The 19,246-nt window shown below is 40.9% G+C and overlaps 1 protein-coding gene across 1 annotated transcript in view; it reads left to right on the top strand.

Annotated features, from left to right (window-relative positions):
* Positions 1-360: 360 nt before the first annotated feature.
* Positions 361-19,246, top strand: part of SYN2 (synapsin II) — a 188,650-nt gene continuing 169,764 nt past the window's right edge. Inside the window, exon 1 of the mRNA XM_054480371.2 lies at positions 361-944. Coding sequence (XP_054336346.1) covers positions 559-944 — 386 coding nt within the window. The 5' untranslated portion in view covers positions 361-558. The remainder of the gene's footprint in view (positions 945-19,246) is intronic.

Below are 19,246 nucleotides of genomic sequence, written 5' to 3'. Positions count from 1 at the left end.
GGGATGACTCCTTTCGTTCTCACCTCCGCATAGGGAGGCTGACACCTCTTATCCTTCCAAAAGGAGTGGGGTCGGTTTCCTTCGCCTCCATTTCAGCTGGGACACGGCTCCTTTTCTCTCCAACCAAAAAGATGGTGGGGACTCTGGTTCCTTTTCCTTCCCCTGGGGAGAAGGCCTGGCTCCCACGCCCTCCCCGCATAGTCACGCTCAGGTTGCAGGAGGCCTGGGTCGCCCCCTCCTGCAAGCCCCGAGAGTCGCCAGACGTGGGGCTAGGTGCCCTCCGTGAGCGGGGCGGGGCCGCCTCTGCGGCGCGGGGCGGGGGCTATCTCTGGCCCCGCCCCTGCCCCGCCCGCTCCCTCTCCGCGAGCCTCGCGCCGCGCGGCTTGCCTGGCCCAGTCCGCCGCTGCTGTCTGCGGGGTCTGGCGCCGGGGTCTGAGTCTCTGCTGCCTGAGCCGCCGCCTCAGTCGCCTCAGTCGCCTCAGTCTCGCCTTCCGCCCTCGCTCTCCCTCCGCGCCGCCAGACCCCGTAGCCCCGCGCGCCCCCAGCCCTTTAAGCCAGATGATGAACTTCCTGCGGCGCCGGCTGTCGGACAGCAGCTTCATCGCCAACCTGCCCAACGGCTACATGACCGACCTGCAGCGGCCCGAGCCCCAGCAGCCGCCGCCGCCGCCCCCCGGCCCGGGCGCCGCCTCGGCCTCGGCGGCGCCCCCGACTGCCTCGCCGGGCCCGGAGCGGAGGCCGCCGCCTGCCTCGGCGCCCGCGCCGCAGCCCGCGCCGCAGCCCGCGCCGACGCCGTCGGTGGGCAGCAGCTTCTTCAGCTCGCTGTCCCAAGCCGTGAAGCAGACGGCCGCCTCGGCTGGCCTGGTGGACGCGCCCGCGCCCGCGCCCGCAGCCGCCAGGAAGGCCAAGGTGCTGCTGGTGGTCGACGAGCCGCACGCCGACTGGTAGGTGTCGGGCGCCGCCGCCCTCGCGGGTCGGGGTTCGCCGGCAGCCGCAGGCCAGGAGAGGACGGTCCCAGGTCGCCGAGGAAACGTTTCAGACCAATAAAAGGGAGGGTCCTCGAGGTCCCGCCGGGAGGAGGTGGGGCTGAGCGCGCGCGCGTGCGTTTGCGGGGTGAGGGAGGGCATCCATCAACCCGGAAAGGCGAACCCTAAGCTAAAATACCCCTCAATTGCCTCAGGTCCCGCAGGTCCCATACAAGGAGCTACTTTATGCAACAGGAAAGGCCCTTAGGAAATAGTTTTTTTGGGGGGAGAGGAGGGGACAGACTTGTTAGCTTAGACACATAAAATCTGAGGTGAAATAGTCCCAGGTGGCCGAAGGAATATTTAGGGCCAGTAAGAAAGGTTTAACTTCATGAAGCACGGAGTGAATTTGGAATGGAAATTGGTATTTTGGAGGGAGAGGGTGGTGGTGGGTTTTTTTTAACCTGGACCCATGAAGGCTGATATCAAGTATTGACATCAGGTTGATGAAATCACACATGTAGTGGCCCAGGTGTACACGGGCTTGTTCCCCGGAGCATGGCTGAAGTCTCTTTATGAATAATAAAATTGTTGTATTTTGTGCAGCAGGGAGGGGACGTGTGGAATTCTTTTTTTTTTTTTTTTTTTTTTTGATTGCTTGTTTTTCTGAAATGTGCGTGGTGGGGGGCGGAGGGTAGAAGTGAATGGTAGCTTTTTCTAGCTGAAAGATGAAGACCTTGGTAAAATATTCTGGATCATTAAAGGGGTACAAATAAAAGGAGACCTGCCTTAATGTAGTAGATGGGAAACTTCAATTTTTTTTTTCTTCTAAAGAGATAGGTAGCATGTTTCCAACTTAGAATGGTGAAGACTGCTGGTTGGTAAAAGTACGAATGAGGTCCACTTAAGACAAATTAGTTAAAAGCGGCTCTATTTTATAGTTATCCTAGGGAATGGTGGGATGGTGAAATTGACAGGTGAAGGGCTTGGAGAAATGAAGAGGCCAAGAATCTGGGGGTGCCTTTTCTCCAGGAATGTGAGCAAGGGTTTTGTTTGTTTTTTTCTCATAGGGGTTGAGGTTGGAGATTGGACCTGAGTGTTCTTCCCAGGAGGGGTGCACAGAGAGACCACAGAGCTATTTCTCTCCATTTCCTCTTTTGGCTGCTTCACTGCTTTCTCTCTCTAGCATTCTCTTTTTGGGAGACCCAGAGGGAGGGAGTGCTGGCGTGTGGGTGTGGTGGAAATGAGATGCAGATGTGGAGATGCCCTCCTGCTGGCTGCTAATGTCACCATTCTGAATAGTCCTTTGGGTGACTTATGTGGTTGGCCTTTTCAAGAGAGTAGAGTAGAAAATCCGAAAGGACTTTTGCCAGGAAATGACAAAGGCACATGGAAGAGGGTAATGGGGAAAGTGTAATGCATATGATAGTGCCACTGGCAGCCCTCCGTAGAGAATTACTCTGACTCAGTTCATATCAACAAGTGCTTATTAAGGAGGAAGGGAAGGTAACCAAGCTAGTAAAGGTGCTCAGTCAGAGCATCCATTATATGCCAAATGCTGTACTGTCAGCATGATATCTCATTGCATTTTCTCCACAAAACTGAGGCTTAGGAAAGGTAAGTAATATGTTTACAATCATATAGCCAGCAAGTGGTAGAAGCAGGATTTGAACTTAGGCCTGTTTGACTCCACTGCTTTCATTCCACTATGTTATATTGCCTCACTATTATTATTAGCAATATTAATAACAAGCTCCCTATAGGCAGTGTGGGGGCCTTTTAAGAGAACTCACTCAAATTTGGGACACAAAGTGGATACATGAAACAGTTACAAAGAAATCTAGAATTATTGGTTGAGACTAGTGTTTCAGGCAGTCAACAAATGGAGTGGTTAGTGAGAGCCAGAGTTATTGGAGAAAGCTTCACAAAAGATCAATCTTGAAGAAAGGCCAAGAAAAGGAGGAGGAGAAATGAGAATGACATTCATGCTTTATTTTTCTATGCAGGAATTTTGACCCTTCTGTACCTTGTCCTGATTTCTTATCCTATTAAATGCACTTGTTTTGAGTCTTATTGCCAGTTAGGTATCTATAGATAGGTACCGATACTTATTTGTATGGGTATGATGAAGCTGCTGCAGATTTCTGTTTAGTTATAAATGCTTCTGTAGCTTAAGATTTGAAACTCTCTTTGGATAGTATTCTCTAGGAAGCCTATTTGGCATAAACTAGAGAATTTGCCTTGCCCTGGAGACTAGAAGCCTCTGATGAAAGTCATAGAAGTCACTTTCCTATGGGCTGACTCCCAACTGTTTTCCTATTTTCTCTGAAGTAATAACATTGATTTATTAAAACTCATAAGCCCAGTTCAAGTCTAGTTCTTGACAGCAGTTTTGTGCTCCTGTGTTTCTGTGCTTAATAGCAAATCCCAGAATTGCTCTTCTAATATGGGTCTAAATTTGTCAAAAACATCTGTTAAAAATTGATGAGTGGTTTTATTGAAAAGTCTCTATGAGTTAAGGAGCAGGTGCTTGCCATGACAAGCGCAGTGACTTACACAGGTGATTTTTGCATTGAAGACTGATTTTAGTAAAATTGTCTCACAGTTTAAGCTACCTAGATAGTATTCAATGAGTGATATCGTATATGCCCTATATTATTTTCCTGGTGCTGGAATAGGAAGTCAGAGTGTAGACTCATTAGAACTTAAGAATATTGGTCCCTTCTGAATTATATAATGCTAAAATAAAAAGAGTTTGAACAAGCATTTAAATAACAAGAGATGTAAAAGAAGGGCTTAAAATAAGCAGCCTTTCAGAGCATCCTTAATACACAGCAATTTCCTTTGAATTTCTGTCATTGTAATTGTGGGCAATTGGAGACCCCACCACTGACCAGGTTGATGGGAAAATTGGAAGATGTTTTTCTTTTGCTGGAAATGTTTTCATTAGTTGTTTGAGATCTTTAGATTAATTGCACACTAAAAGATCATTGAAAAATTTATCTGTGCCATTAAAAAATGAAATCAGGCTCTTTATATACCTTATTATTTATTATTAGTGTTTTGTATTGTCAGAAAATAAATGTCCTCTTTTAAGGTTCGTGGCTAAATTTGAAATGCAATTAAGATTGCACTTTAATGATCATGCTTAAACAAGGAACAGGTGTTTATGTTGTTTCTTCTGTGTGTTATACTCTCACTAGCGAAGAGGTAAGTTTTCTCTCAGATTCTGTCCTGCCTTTGTTCCGGAGATTCTGACCCCAGTGATCAAGTGAGCTTTTCATCCTGGCAAGATGTTTCAGTGTTTGATTCAGTATAGCACAGGTACTCTTGAGTGTCTAGACTGCAGATATAAGTCAACAGATATTTATGAAGCACCTTCTCTGTATAGGGGATATTTACTAAGAAAAATGAGACACAGTATCTGCCATCTAAGAGCTTACTGTCCAGATAGGTAGATAAGATAAATACTTTAAAAAAAAATTTACTAAAAAGTATGGCCTTTGGATCAACAGCATTGGCATCAACCAGGAGCATTTTGAACTGCAGAATCTCCAGTCCCACCTCACACCTACTAAGTCAGAATTTGCATTTGAATAAGATCCCCAGGTGATTCATAATCACATTAGATTTTAGATGCACTTAGCTAAAGGATATGCCGTTAGTGCTAAGGGTATGGCGATAACACCAACTACTGTCATTTATTGAACAACATATGCCAGATTTACTAAGCTCTGTACCAATCTCATTTACTCTTTACATAGCAATGTAATACTGCAGAAGTTTAAGAGAGTTAAGAGATGGATCTGGGCTAGAGTGGGAATGGAAGATTTCTCGGAAGAAGTGAGGTTTTAACTGAGCTTGAAGAATTGGAATCAAAAGAGATAGGTTTGTCTCAGTCCAGACAGTGGATAGCATAAGGAAAGTACAACTGCAGAAAAGAGTGGGACAACGAAGAGACTGGATTGATGCGTTATCTAGGCGGTACCTGTCTCCATTCTTTTCTAGCCAGCCTTTGAGCATTTCATCAAGAATAGAGGACTTCAAAGTACAGCAGTCTGCTTGAACCAGTGCTTGTGAGTGGCTCTAAAAAAATACTTGAATTTGAACTTGAAGGAACACTCAAATAAGGTTTGGGGCTTCTCTTTGTTTAATACTTTAAGCATCTTATTTCTAACATAAATATACTGATTGCACAGAACTTGATTGTTCATAGCAGCAGTTGCCTGTACTTTAGAATTCTCAGATATTAGAGCTGAAAGATCATCTGAGTTACTTTATAAATGGGGAAATCTTTATCTCAAGAGGGGATGTGGCTTGTTCAAGGTTACTCACTTAGCTAATGGCAGAACCAGAACTACAATCTAGAACTTTAATCTCTCTACCATTTTTTTCCCTCACTCTACCACAGTATCCCTCCATTTTTACTATTTTCTACCTTTAACTTTTATATTTTTCCATCCCTTACTATCTCAAGGACTGGTGGGGACTTTTAATCTCATAATGATAGCATTTAAACTTGAGGGAACCTGAATCATCATCTAGCCTAGAGAAATGGAACATTTTGCCCAAGGTCAAATGAGAAGTTAGTGAAAGAATGAGAACTAAAACTCACATCTGACTCCAGCTCAAGTTTCTTTTTACTCTTAAGTCTCTCTTTGAGGAGATTTCTCAAATTCTTTTTCTCCTGAAAAATACTGTTTGTGTCGGCTTCTTTTAAAGACTCATCATGGAGCTGTTAGTAAGTGCTTAAAAAGACCATGTAAGCACGCTCACACTGTTAGCGACACCAGCAATTACACTATTCCTTGTTTGTGTTCATTTATGTTATTGTTGTTTCAGCAAAGTTCATTCTAAAATGGTTGAAGAAGGCTGGGCACGGTGGCTCACGCCTGTAATCCCAGCACTTTGGGAGGCCGAGGCAGGCAGGTTGCCTGAGCTCAGGAGTTCAAGACCAGCAACACGGTGAAATCCCGTCTCTACTAAAATACAAAAAATTAGTTGGTTGTTGCGGTGTGTGCCTGTAGTCCCAGCTATTCGGGAGACTGAGGCAGGAGAATTTCTTGAACCCGAGAGATAGAGGTTATGGTGAGCCGAGATCGCACCACTGCACTCTAGCCTGGGCGACAGAGCAAGACTCCATCTCCAAAAAAATAAATAAAATAAAATGGTTGAAGAAGACTCTTGGAGACCTAGTCATCAAAATCCAACAATCTAATAGTTAGTAGGACTGTGCTGTAATGCTGACCTTCCCTTCAGGAACCCATTTTTACGTTAGCGTTCCTATCTACCTAAGGTTGCTTACTGTCTTTCTGAACCCAAGTTCAGATCTGTAATAACCTTCTTCGTTTTAATATCTTGCTAAGCAAAAAGGAATGGAGACCTAAATAGGAAGTTTTCCAGATGTGCATACCTTTCCCTCAAATTTACAAGGGATATAAGGATTAAACACAGGCCTTGTCTATTGGAATCTTCCAGTCCAATGGAGGAGGACAGGCATTTAAAGAGGATTTTAATATTGTATGGTAATTAGTATGCATAGGATGCTATGGGAACACAGAGGTAGGTTATCCTGGGGAATGAAGATGTTGCAGTTAGAAATGTTCCATTAAATGTGCCACCATGTATTCTTAGATAAACCACTTTGCATCTTTGGACTTTGATTTTCTAAAATTTATCAAATGAGAGGATTGAAATATATTCTCCAAGATCCTTTCCAGCACTATATTATTTCCATGGTTCAGTTTTTGTGCCATTTTCTTTTAAAAGCATTAGCTCTAATTTTTTTCTATGTGGTAATGCCTGTAAACCTTTGGAAGCAGAGACATATGTCAATAAATGACTAAACATTTCCTGGAATGAAAAGCTCACCTTTGAATGGTCTTAATTCAGTACCTCCTTGTTACATTATTGCTACCATATGTTATCGTGAAAAAAGAGGCTAATCCTGTGATGCCTGCTGTGTATATTTCCTCATCAATGATGGGAATTGGGACTTGTGGCTAAATCTATGTGGGAATCTAAAACAAAAGATGACAATGCCACCTGATAAGCTTGCAGAAGGTCTTACAAGATTTACAGGTGTACACATAGTGGGAGTGCCACTAGACACACAGAAAAACCAAGATGCAACTCTGTCTTGAGGCTACTGCATTTAACCATGACTTCACTCTAGGTGGTGGATATGATCCTGAAAAAGCTGTGTATATTGAGTTTTTGTAAATTGAATAATTTCAAAAACAGTGAGGCACTCACTAAACGAATTGTGGAAAATCTTTTGCAAGAGAAATTGCCTTTTTTGTAAGAAAAGAATTGTTACCTGATTTTTTTTAGCTTCCCACATAGAAGCAATTGGGTATCATAAAGCTACAACATCTCTTTAGAGAAAGGAGAGGATGATCTAGAAGCCTTTTCTGTTCTGCAGACACTGCTTCAATACAGCAGGAGGACGTAGTTTTTAGTAGGGCAATGACCTGTGGAGAGAATAAAGTGAGCAGATACCACAGGTGCGTGAACTCTAAGGATGTCCGTGCTGCATGACTAAGAATAGGAAGATGTATATGGGCCTTGGTGTTTGTTGCTTGACAGCAAGCATTTCAGAAATTTTAACAAGTTCATGTAAGATTGTAAAATAGATTAGATTCAGTCACCCTGCCCTTCTTTCCTTTTCAGCAGCATGAAACAATGCGAAGATACAGGATTGAGGGTCAAAAGACTTTGAATTGAGATCTGGCTCCACTGTTAGTCTTATGGCCTTATCAGGTTTACATAATCTCCTTGAGCCTTTCTCCCATCTATTTGACAAATTTCCACTGGGGGTCTACTATATATCAGGCACTGTTCAAGGTTCTAGAATAACAGACAAAAATTAGTTTCATTACCTGTAAAGTGGAGATAACATTATGTATTTCTGATACCACTGTTGTGATAATTAAATAAAATAAGATACCATAAAAGCATTTTGTAAAAGCTGAAGAGCCATACTAGTAGTTACTGTTGCATCTTTCCCTGTTTCCAGCCGCAGGTATCTGATCTACCTTGGTTCCTTTTTTGAGTTCCCAAAATTTTGTTATGTAAGTGATTGTTTATTTTGCACAGTTCTGGGATGAGGAATCTTCTTTTTGTTGTTGTTTTTTAATTGAGAGCCACTGGCTTAAGACAATATCATAAAAGGCTTTCTTTTGTGTTTTTCAAAAGGCAATATAACTTCAAAAGTTTTTTTTTAAATGACAAAAACATTACCCATTAACTCAGCTATATTTAATAATTAGGGACAGGACCACATAAATCTTAATTTTATTTAATAAGTGAATTCTAAAATAGCTCTCCTTCAGTTTTACTTGTGACAAATTAAGGAAGGATGGCTACAGAGGAAAATGAAGGAAGAGAGAAATACACAGAAGGCCTTTAAAAGGTAGTGCTTGTATTTGTTTCCCTATCCAATCAAAGCCTAGAACATTGCTTTCAGAATATTTTTAAGCAAAACAAAAGCATTCATGGATCTTAGAAAGTTAGCTTCTTGCTTAACATTCTTCTCTAACATGTAGTTTTTCATTATGCTTATTCACAGTTTGCCCCCAGCTTTTCAGACTCATTTCTCACTGTCCCCTCAATCCTGAATTTTGCTGTACTCTGGATTACCCTCTCCTTGCACACATGCTGCACTTTCAAGACCTGGTGCTATTATTGCACAGCTGCCTTTGTTTGGAATGCTCTTGTCCTGTTTCTCTTACCTTAACGTTGATTTTCTTTATTTCATTCTCCGAGGATAAAGGCATTGCCTGTTGTTGAAAAAGACTCATCCTCTCTTGTCTTCTGCATGACCTTGCTTAAGATTTCATCTCTCTTTTTCCTTCTGTTCATACTCTCATTTTCTACTGATTGCTCTTTCTATTGGTTGCTCCATTCTTGTAAATAAAGTAACAAATGAAAAACTGATCCTCACCTTCCTAATCACTCTTCCAAACATGAAAGATAAATCTTACTCGTTACTTATCCAGTTATTTGCCCTTTTCCACTGACACTGGCCTTCTCCCTTCTCTGTAATATTGATACTGTTCTTGATAGGGAATCTAATTGCTAAATCCAGAGGAAGGTGTCAAACGTTCACCGATGTGTTTGACACTGTATATCTTCCCTTTGGAAGTCTCTTGGCTTCAGGACACTGCATTCTTTGTTCCTTTTTAAAATTTTTAAATAGTTTTGTAAAGACAAGATCTTGCTATGTTGCCTAGGCTAGTCCCGAAGTCTTGGCCCCAAGCGATCCTCCTGCCTCAGCCTCCCAAAGTGTCAGGATTACAGGCATGAGCCACCACCCCCAGCCTCTTTGTTCTCTTCATACTTGTTTCATCGAAGTTTCTTTTCACTCTTCTTGTTCTTTCCCTTTGTCTACCTCATTAAATGTGGATGTTCCCCTGGGCCCCCTTTTCCTGCCCACTTCTTTTTTTATACTGCATATTCTTCCTGGTCCATCTACTCTCAAGGTGTCAGTTACCTCCTAAATACGATCAGTTCCCTAATCATTACCTTTAGTCCAAAACTTTGTCCTCATCTTTAGACATATGTTCAGCTGCCCGCTGGACATCTCCATCTGGGTGGTTAAGAGTCGTTTGATCCAATACTGAAATCCATGTTTTTCCTTCCTATTCCAGCTCTTCTGTTCTGTATGTTAAGTGGGACACCAATGGTTGCCTATTTCAAGTTCTCATTAACTTTCACCTAGAACTTCTGCAAGTCTCATCATGATTTCCATTTGGTAACCTGAATGAACTATTTAAAATGCAAATTTGACCTTTTTACTCCTTAAAGTTTTTCAGGAGCTTCTCATATCCTATAGGTAGTTTATGGCCCTCCTGTGATTTGACCCCTGCTTTCTTCTCCTGCTGCCTCTAATTATTTCCATGTCCAGACTTCCTTTTCCAGCAATACTGAACTGTTTGCACTTCCGTACACACATTGTTGCATTCCTCCTCCTTGTCTTTGCTGTCTACTACTACAATTGCCCTTCCTCCTCTTTCCTTTTCTTGATTAAATTCATATTCATCTTTTGAGACTATTTCCTTTTCCAGAAACTCTTCTCTAACTCTCTAGATTGTATTGAGCATCTATGCCCCCTCCATGCTATCTTTCAATACTGCAAGTATCTTTATCTCTGGACACAACACAATGGTCTGTTTATGTGTTTGCTTCCCCACTAGATAATGGGTTCTCTGAGGACAGGCTGAATGTTTCATTCCTTTTTGCATCCTTAGCATCCAGCATAGGGCCTGACACATAGATTGAGGACAGTAAATCTTTGCCATATTGAGTTGAGCAGCAAGAGAGTCAAAGGATGAGATAAGGGATAGAAGGTAACAATGAAGAGAGGGAAGTATCCTAGGATTAGAAGTACATGTTAATATGTTGGAAGTCATCCTTACTCTCTTCAAATATAAGCTTTAGAATGCTTTCACTCTTAATGTCCTGTGAAATATAAATTAATTACTAATTTTTAACCATACCACATCATAAATCTTTAGAGATTTAGCTCTGAATGAGAGAGCCATAGCAGCCCACAATACTGGAAAGTGTTATCTAGTCCATGGCAGCTCTGAGCAGAGCAAAGGCAAATGGAATAAAATTGAGGACCAAGCTCTTCTCTTACCATATATTGACACTTGGCTCTCAAGGAACCATTTTTCTGAAAATTCTGCCTTCTTTTTTCCTCAGCGTGAAACTCCAGCCTCAGGCCACCCAAGCTGTGCGTTTCTTTCTCTTTAGTGAAAAAGTTCCTCTGGGCTATTGCTTTGTCTATACCTTTATGAGAGTTTTGTGTGCCTTCTTCCACACAGCTTTTTTGGGCTTCCTGTTTTCTCAGCTGCAAAGTGGTAGTGTGGGAATGGTTTAACTTCCCCATTGTAGGGCTCTTCAGAACTATCACAAACAATATATTTGTTGTCTTGAAAACAGCTTTCATTGTAAACAGTATACTAATGGTAGAATAGAGATTTGGAGAACCAAAACATCATTGTGATTGGAAAATGTTCAAAGTACACAGCAAGCTTTCATGATCTGACTCTGCCTTGCCTTTCTTTGATTCGCCACATACTTTGATATAACCATGAGACACTGCATAGAGCTAATTGAATGTGCCATGCCCCTGTGTCTTTGTTTGTACTACTCATGCTTCCTGAAAGGCTTTCTTCTCCTGTGTCTTTACCTGGATAATCTTCAAGACTCAACTCAGTTGTTGCCTCATCTAGCATCAGGACTTAATCCTTCCTTAAATTATTTCCATTTGTGTTAGAAACCACAGTACCATTGATTACCTGTCATAGCAATTAGCCCACTGTATTATAATCAGGGTTTGTCTGTCTTCCCCAACACCTTGCTTTCAACAACACTGAGATCCCCTTGAAGGCAGTGACTGTAACTTTTATTTCAGTATCTTCAGGACAAAGAAAGTTTTCAGTAATTATTTGTTGAACTAATCAATGACTTATGAAAAAAATTATGAAAATGTCAATGATGAACAAAAGCAACTTGTTGGTTCCCTGTAAATATAAACAAATGACAGCTGCATTAACCGAAGTGACTAGTCAGCAAGTAGTGGTATATATAAAATCTTTTTATAAAGTGTAAAGTGCTATAGAAGCATTAATTATTGTTACTGGATTAGAATTTCCTTCACCTTCCCTTACATAAGGCTGATTACGTACCTGCTCGTGCCTCTCCCTCATTCACCCTTGTCTGATGTGCCTCAACACCCCATGCTTGTTTTTTTCTGAAGAACAGCCGTTGTGCTCTCTGCTTCTCCTCTCTCAGCCTAGGCACTAAGCTGCCTTTGTTTCCTTGAGCTTTTCTCAAGTTCTAGGGTTTGTTTGTTCTTTTCTTCTTCCTATCTAGGACTGTTCTTCCATTTCTGTCCTCCCAAGCACAACTATAATCCCTTTTCCAGGATATATACCTCTTATCTCTTTCTCTGTTGAAGGGGCCTAACAACTTCGTACAATAATTTCAGCCTGATTTAATCCTGTACAAAGAGGCTTGGGCTTCGTGAGAGGAAATTGAGATCCCCTTTCTCTATCATGGACTGCATCTTTGGAGGCCCTCAATATTATTAACACAGCTGAAAACTGTTTCTTTTATATTTCTAGATTCCAGTGATACAGTGTGAATCCTTTTTTGTTGTACCTTGTAATGCAACTATAGCCATACATATGAATATATATTTCCCTCTTCTGTCCCTCTCTTCCCCTGATGAATAGCTAATGGTGAGAATTTAACTTCTAGAGTCCTGTGTTCACTAACATTTTAACTGTTTGATAAAAGGGCACCAATGAAAGATTGATGAAATAATTAGGAAACTGCTACTAACTTGAATGTGTTAGTTGCCATGAAGGCTATGAAACCAGTGAAATACTTGAAATCAAATAATTATAGAATAAATGCTTTCAGTCTTGAGAACTTATACAGAATCTCAAGGAAGACAGAATTAGGATAGTGTAATGGAAAGAGCATTGCAAACACTTAAAACACCTGGATTCAAGTCTGCACTCTGCCAACTAACTTTTTATGTCACCATAGGCAGTTTAACTGTTCAAGTCTCAATTTCTGTTTCAAAAATTAGGGATATAGGCCAGGCATGGTGGCTCACGCCTGTAATCCCAGCACTTTGGGAGGCTGAGGCGGGCAGATCACTTAAGGTCAGGAGTTTGAGACCAGCCTGGCCAATATGGTGAAACCCCATCTCTACTAAAAATACAAAAATTAGCTGGGCGTGGTGGCGGGCACCTGTAATCCCAGCTACTCGGGAGGCCGGGGCAGGAGAATTGCTTGAACTTGGAAGGTGGTGGTTGCTGTGAGCTGAGATCGCGCCACTGCACTCCAGCCTGGGTGACAGAGACTGCATCTCAACAACAACAACAACAAAATTATGGATATAGGCTAAATCATCTATCTTCAGAGGCCCTTATGAAATCAAGTGATCTGTAGAAATCAAGTGGTTTCTAAAGATTGGACTGTTTGACTATATAAATAACTCTTTATATAGTCAAACAATATCACAGTCTCAGTGGACTGTAGAAGTCAAAATGTTTCACAGAAGTCACAGATCTGAGCTGGGTTTTGATGGAAGAATGGGATTTAGATTAGTGAGGTGGGAGAGAGGCATTTCAGTTAAGAGTAAGAGAAAGAGCCAAAGTATAACATCAGTAATGAGTAAGATGTGTGTAGTGCAGATGTAGGCTAGTTGGCATAAAGGTTTCAAGGCAGGGAAAAGAGGGAAAGGCTTGGATAAACAAGATGGGAGAAATGATAATACCTAATGTATTGGGCATGTATTTTGTGACAGGCAGGCACTGTTCTAGGTAGATGTATTAACTCATTTACTAGGATATCAAATAGATTACTACTATTAACCTAATTTTACAAATGAGGAAACTGTAGCTCACAGTGAATTCAGAATTTGAACCCAGGGAGTCCAGCTCCAGAGTTCATGCTTCCATGCTCCTAACCATCATGCTCTGTGATTAATGGATAACAATTTGTTCCATATTTCTCCTTTCCACTGAACACCTTGGTATTTCTTTTTCTCAGTGACACAGATACATGTTTGACCTTGAACAATTTCTTATTCTCTCTGAACTTCACTTTCTTCATCTAAAAAGAGGAGATAAAGTATATATCAAACTAATTGAAATAAACTTTGAAAATGTCTAACAATATGATTGACACTTGACAGATGTTCAGTAAATGTTCCACCATGACAAGCAGATTTTCATAGCAGCTTTAAGACAACAGCTTACTACATGAGTATTTATAGGAGCCTTCAAGTGAGTATAGGAGCCTGTCATTTGTGAACAGGTTTTCATGACACTAAAAAATGATTTAGAAAAATAGAACAAACCTAGATGAATATTCCTTCATTTTGGTTGGAGTAATTTGTTGTACATAGTTTGGAAAACATTGATTAGCACTGTTTTGAAACAGTCTCTGGGGAAGTTGTTTTTAAGCTGACTTATATGTGGAAACTTCATACTTTGAGCACTATCACATTCATGTCTCATTTAATCCTCCACACAATAGAATCTGTGGTGCAGTACTTAATACTATTCTCATTTTACATATGAAGGAATTAAGGTCTAAGTAGGTTAAGATGATTACCCAAGCTCAAATAGCCAGGAAGTGATGGAGTCAGGACTAGAACCCAGATTTGTGGGTTCTGTAGGTCCTGTGGCTTGGAAAAGAGAATGTTCTACAGAAGAGACAAATCTGAGCTGAGCTTTGAAAGATGAGTGGGATTTAGATTAGTGAGGAAGGAAACAGGCATTTCAGTAAAAAGGAAGAGATAGTAAAAGTATAATAACAGTAGTGGGAAAGAAGTGTGTAGAGCAGATGTAGGCTAGTTGGCATAAAGGTTTCAGGGCAGGGAAAGGAAGAAGTTTGGATAAGCAGCATGACTTTGGATCCTGTGTGTATTTCTTGAGGCTTCCTAGACTGAGTGCCAGATGCCATAGAGCCAGGTGGTTAGCTAATCTGGTTGGAAATTTTGTGGGCAAAAATATCAGTTCTTCCAGCCATTTAATAGACTTGTTTTCCAAGGGCATTTAGCTTAATGATTTCCCTTTGGTGCTAGCTTAGAATTCTCTTGCAGAAACATCTAGATTCTGATACAGGAGGCCAATGAACAGTGCCATGAAGAGTAGTGATGGGAGGATTGAGACTAGTTTAATTCATGCCATAACAATTTGCTATTCTTCTCTGAATCTCAATTTCCTCATCCTTAAAATTGGAATAATTTTACTTGTCCTAATTTCTTCATGAGATAATGTCTATGGGAGGACTTTGCAAACTGTAACAAAAACAACAGATTTCAATATATATTGTCTGAAACTCTAGCAACAGGTGGGATTGAGAGTAGGTAGATAGGAGGAAGAGTTCCCCACTTAGTTTCCTTTTAGGTATTGTCATGGGCACTTTTTCTAGTTATGAGAGTAAGAACTTAGGGGAGGAAATAGGTTTTCTCAAGTATCAGGGCTGCTGAGTCTAGTTAGAACTGTGTAGGTAGTGAATTTTGTTTTCTTACTTTTTGGTGCCTTCTCTCTCCAATGATGCCTGTATTCTCTGTCTGTGGACATGTATCTTATGACCTGGGACTCACTTCAGATGTGAACGTATTTTCTGAATCAAAATTGGGACATCAAGTCTTCTTTTCCAGTGCAAGAAATAGTCTGGGAGATTTTTAGATGCTGAAATGGGGGAATTTGGAGGGAATTTTGGTGGTTGGAGACTACAAGACTGAAAATGTGAAATCAGCAGGTTCTTGGGACATTTAAGGCAAATTGTTGTTGGCATCCCTATTTCCTTGCCGTTAGTATTCAGTAGACTGAGCCCATGAGCTAACCACGTTAGCTCAACTATGAGTTGCTAATGGTTACTAGCAACCCTTTTTCAGGTTTCTGCATTTTCATAGAAGGAGCTGGGAAGTGGAAAAACTTCTCTGACACTAAGTCATGAATAGTGGAATTTCAGCAGTAAGATCAGAGGAAAAGGAAAAGTATTCTTTATTGCCACCCACCTACATGAAAAGTCTACTCTTTGAAAGAATAAAACATCAGTTAACTTGGCAAAATGGGATGAGACTAATTTTCCTGTAGCCTCCAGATAACTTATGCAGTCAGGTTTGTTTGAAAAAAAATGCACTCAACTTAACTGTGACCCTTGGAAGGAAATTGTAGTATTTCTGATTCTATATTAAGGTCATATATTTAAGTAAAACTTTACAATTTATGTACTTTGACTTGTATGTGCCGTTGCACTTAATTGTCACCTTGACCTTGTGAGGTAAATTGGTATAATTTCCTGCTTAGATTAGGAATCCAAGGCTCAGAGAGCTTGCGATTTTGCTTAAAGTTATAACACCGAAATAAAGCTGTGTCTAAAATCAATACTCTTCTCACTCTGTACCCTTTCTCTGTGCGGCTAAGCTCCTTTCTGATCTCTGCATTAGTCAATTGATGATGCTTTTGCTTAGAAGCACCAGGGATAGATAAAAAAATTGCTTAAGATGGCAAGAGCCTGTATGGTTTGTGACAGATGTTGCGTAGGTTGGTTGAAAATAATTTAAAGATTGTCTCCTTTCCCTATGTGTTTTTGTTAATGCTTATAATACTTCTATGACTTAGAGTTCTTCTGGTATATTTCAGACTGATTCTGAGTTGTCAGGAAAGAGGATTTTCACTCCAGAGCTCAGTTCTTTTAAGGCTTCTTATTTTTCTTTGTACCTGGAAATTTATTTCTTAGCCAGAACTCAGAGTGGCATCAGACTCAAACTTAAGTTCCTACTAAAAAGACTGTTCTCTGCTGGTCTGTTTTTTTTCCTGTCCTCTTCCCCCCCCCCCACCCTGGCCCCCCACATAATTAGTCCCTCTTGCAACATCCTCCTCTTCTCCTGTCCCCCCAGTTGATTCCAGCTGTAGTGATATGGAAGGTTCCTGGAGTCGAAGGGCAGTGGGTTTTGGAGTAGGGAAAGGATTTGAAGCACCTGGTCCTCTGACTCGGGGTACCCCCTGAAAGTCTTGGGAGGTTCCCTGCTGCTATGCCCACTTCCCAGGATCCTGTGCTTTCCCCCAGACCCTTAGGAGAAAGATCTAGGTAGCAGCTTTGAAGGAAGAAGAACTCTCCAGAGATTCTTCACTGCTGATTTAGTTTTTCCCCTAGATGTATCTTAGAAACAGGCACCTAGAGATAAACTTTTTGTTTGACTTTAATGATTTACCTCCTCTCCCCTTCTTGGGGGTATTTATTTTGAGGTTTCCTATGTATTTCATATATTCTTTCATGAATTATTCAATGGGAATTGGTGCTGTAATGCAAGCACAAGAAACATTGCCCTGTCTTCACAAAGCTTATAGTTTAGTGGAGGAGACAGGCTATTAAACAAGCAATGTAATGAAGTATGATTTATTATATCAGCATGATTAAAGGATGTTTTAAATAGAAAACATTTATCTCATAATTTTACCATAGCAATAGAGAAGCTGCTTTCACATTTTTTGTATTCTCTTCTAATATTTGTTCATATACACACATTTTTACATAATTGTGGTTGTACTCTAGCTATAACTTCATATTTTTTTCACTTATAAATAATTTTGACATATGCCAGTCTTAAAAATTGTATTTTTTCATGGCTAATGTACCATGATTTCTTCAATTTATAATTCTGTTAAAGAACTGTATTGACTTCCAATTTTTCACCATTATGACATAGTACAACCACAGGCATTCTCAATTTTCGGGAGACCAACTACTTGATCAAAGATTATTATATCTGTAACTCTTGGTAATGTTACTATATTGCAATATCTAAAAAGATTCTATGAAAGGTTTTCTTCTATTATATTTGCAGTCTGTCAACCATTTTTACCTCACTTTGCAGCACATGGTATTATCTTTTTTAGTGTTAATATCCGTAAAGCAGTATTTGACTATTTTAACATGCATTTCTATGCGTATACCAGGTAAGATTAAATGTTTTCCCCAATGTTTGTTTAAAAATATGTGAAATGTCATGCTACTTTGGAGGCTGAGGTGGGTGGACCACTTGAGCGCCTGTGACCAGCCTGGGCAACATAGCAACATCTTGTTTCTACAAATAAATAAATAAATTTTTAAAAATGTGAAACGTCAGTTCTTGTCTTTTGGCAGTTTGTTTGTTTACTTGGTGGTTTGATTTTAAATGGGCTATTCATTGTTAAAGATGAGGAATGGGTAGCAGCAGCTAGAATGGCTTCTTGGGTGTTTGTTCCAACTTGGCAGAAAACATCAGTGATTGTGAAGATAAGAATCAGATTCTTGGCTGGGCACGGTGGCTCATGCCTATAACCCCAGCACTTTGGGAGGCCGAGGTGGGCAGATCGCCCAAGCTCAGGAGCTCGAGACCAGCCTGGCCAGCGTAATGAAACCCCGTCTCTACTAAAAATATGAAAAACAAATCAGCCGAGTATGGTGGTGTGCACCTGTAATCTCAGCTACTCGGGAGGTTGAGGCACGAGAATCTCTTGAGCCCAGGAGGAAGAGGTCGCAGTGAGCTGAGATCACACTACCTCACTCCAGCCTGAGTGACAGAGTAAGATTGCAAGGCTCTGTGTCAAAAAAAAAAAAAAAAAAAAAAAAAAAAAGAGGTTCTTTAAGCTAAAATCAGTACTACATACAGGACTGACACCTGTGGGGTCTATACTAGGCTGTGAGTTCCATCAAGGCAAAGGCCACGTTTTATTCTTTGCCTCAGCCTTTAGCAGCCTGGCTGATGGTAGGCCTCAAAAAAAATGTTGAAGAAATTTCAAGTTCTTGGGACACTGGATGGTCTCCTCCAAATATCACTTCCACATCTTCTTATATTGCCTAAAGTTTCACCATTTAAGTTGCATTTCATTCTTTGGATTTTAAAGAATGAAAATCTTTCTAACCTTGGAGACCTCTAGGAAGTTATTATTATTATTATTATTAGTTTTTGAGACGGAGTCTTGCTCTTTCGCCAGGCTGGAGTGCAGTGGCGCGATCTCGGCTCACTGCAACCTTCGCCTCTCGGGTTCAAGCGATTCTCCTGCCTTAGCCTCCCAAGTAGCTGGTACTACAGGTGCGCGCCACCATGCCTGGCTAATTTTTGTATTTTTTTAGTAGAGACAGGGTTTCACCATGTTTACCAGGATGGTCTCGATCTCTTGACCTCGTGATCTACCTGCCTCGGCCTCCCAAAATGCTGGGATTATAGGCGTGAGCCACCATGCCTGGCCTATTCTTTAAATTTTTTTTATTTTTTTATTTTTATTTTTTATTATTTTTATTATTATTTTTTTTTGTAGAGACAGAGTCTTGTTATATTGCTCAGGCTGCTCTCAAACTCCTGGTCTCAAGCAATTCTCCTGCCTCAGCCTCCCAAAGTGCTGGGATGACAGGTGTGAACCACCGTGCCTGGCCAAGAAAATTATTAATACCTATAGGAGGATGAATATGGTGGTCTCAGGTAACATACTAGAGATTATAGCTGCAATATGAGAGCAACACCCTGCAGAGATAGAATGTAGAATGCACACCTGGTGGTGGAGGAGTAGAGAAATGCTCACAAGAGTAGTAGGAAGTTGTCAGAAATAACAGCTACATTTATTGACCAGAATCCTAGGAATATGAGAACTGGCAAGTAATCTTAGTGTTTACCTGAGCCTTGGTGTCCTTATGTGTTAAATGTGGATGAGAATACCTATTTTCCAGGGTTATTGTGACACTTAAAGTGGGTTATG

This window comes from Pongo pygmaeus, chromosome 2, assembly GCF_028885625.2.
Source record: "Pongo pygmaeus isolate AG05252 chromosome 2, NHGRI_mPonPyg2-v2.0_pri, whole genome shotgun sequence".
Classification (NCBI taxonomy): Eukaryota; Metazoa; Chordata; class Mammalia; order Primates; family Hominidae; genus Pongo; species Pongo pygmaeus.
Note: the sequence above shows the minus strand (reverse complement) of the source record. Positions and strands in the feature narration are given on the sequence as shown.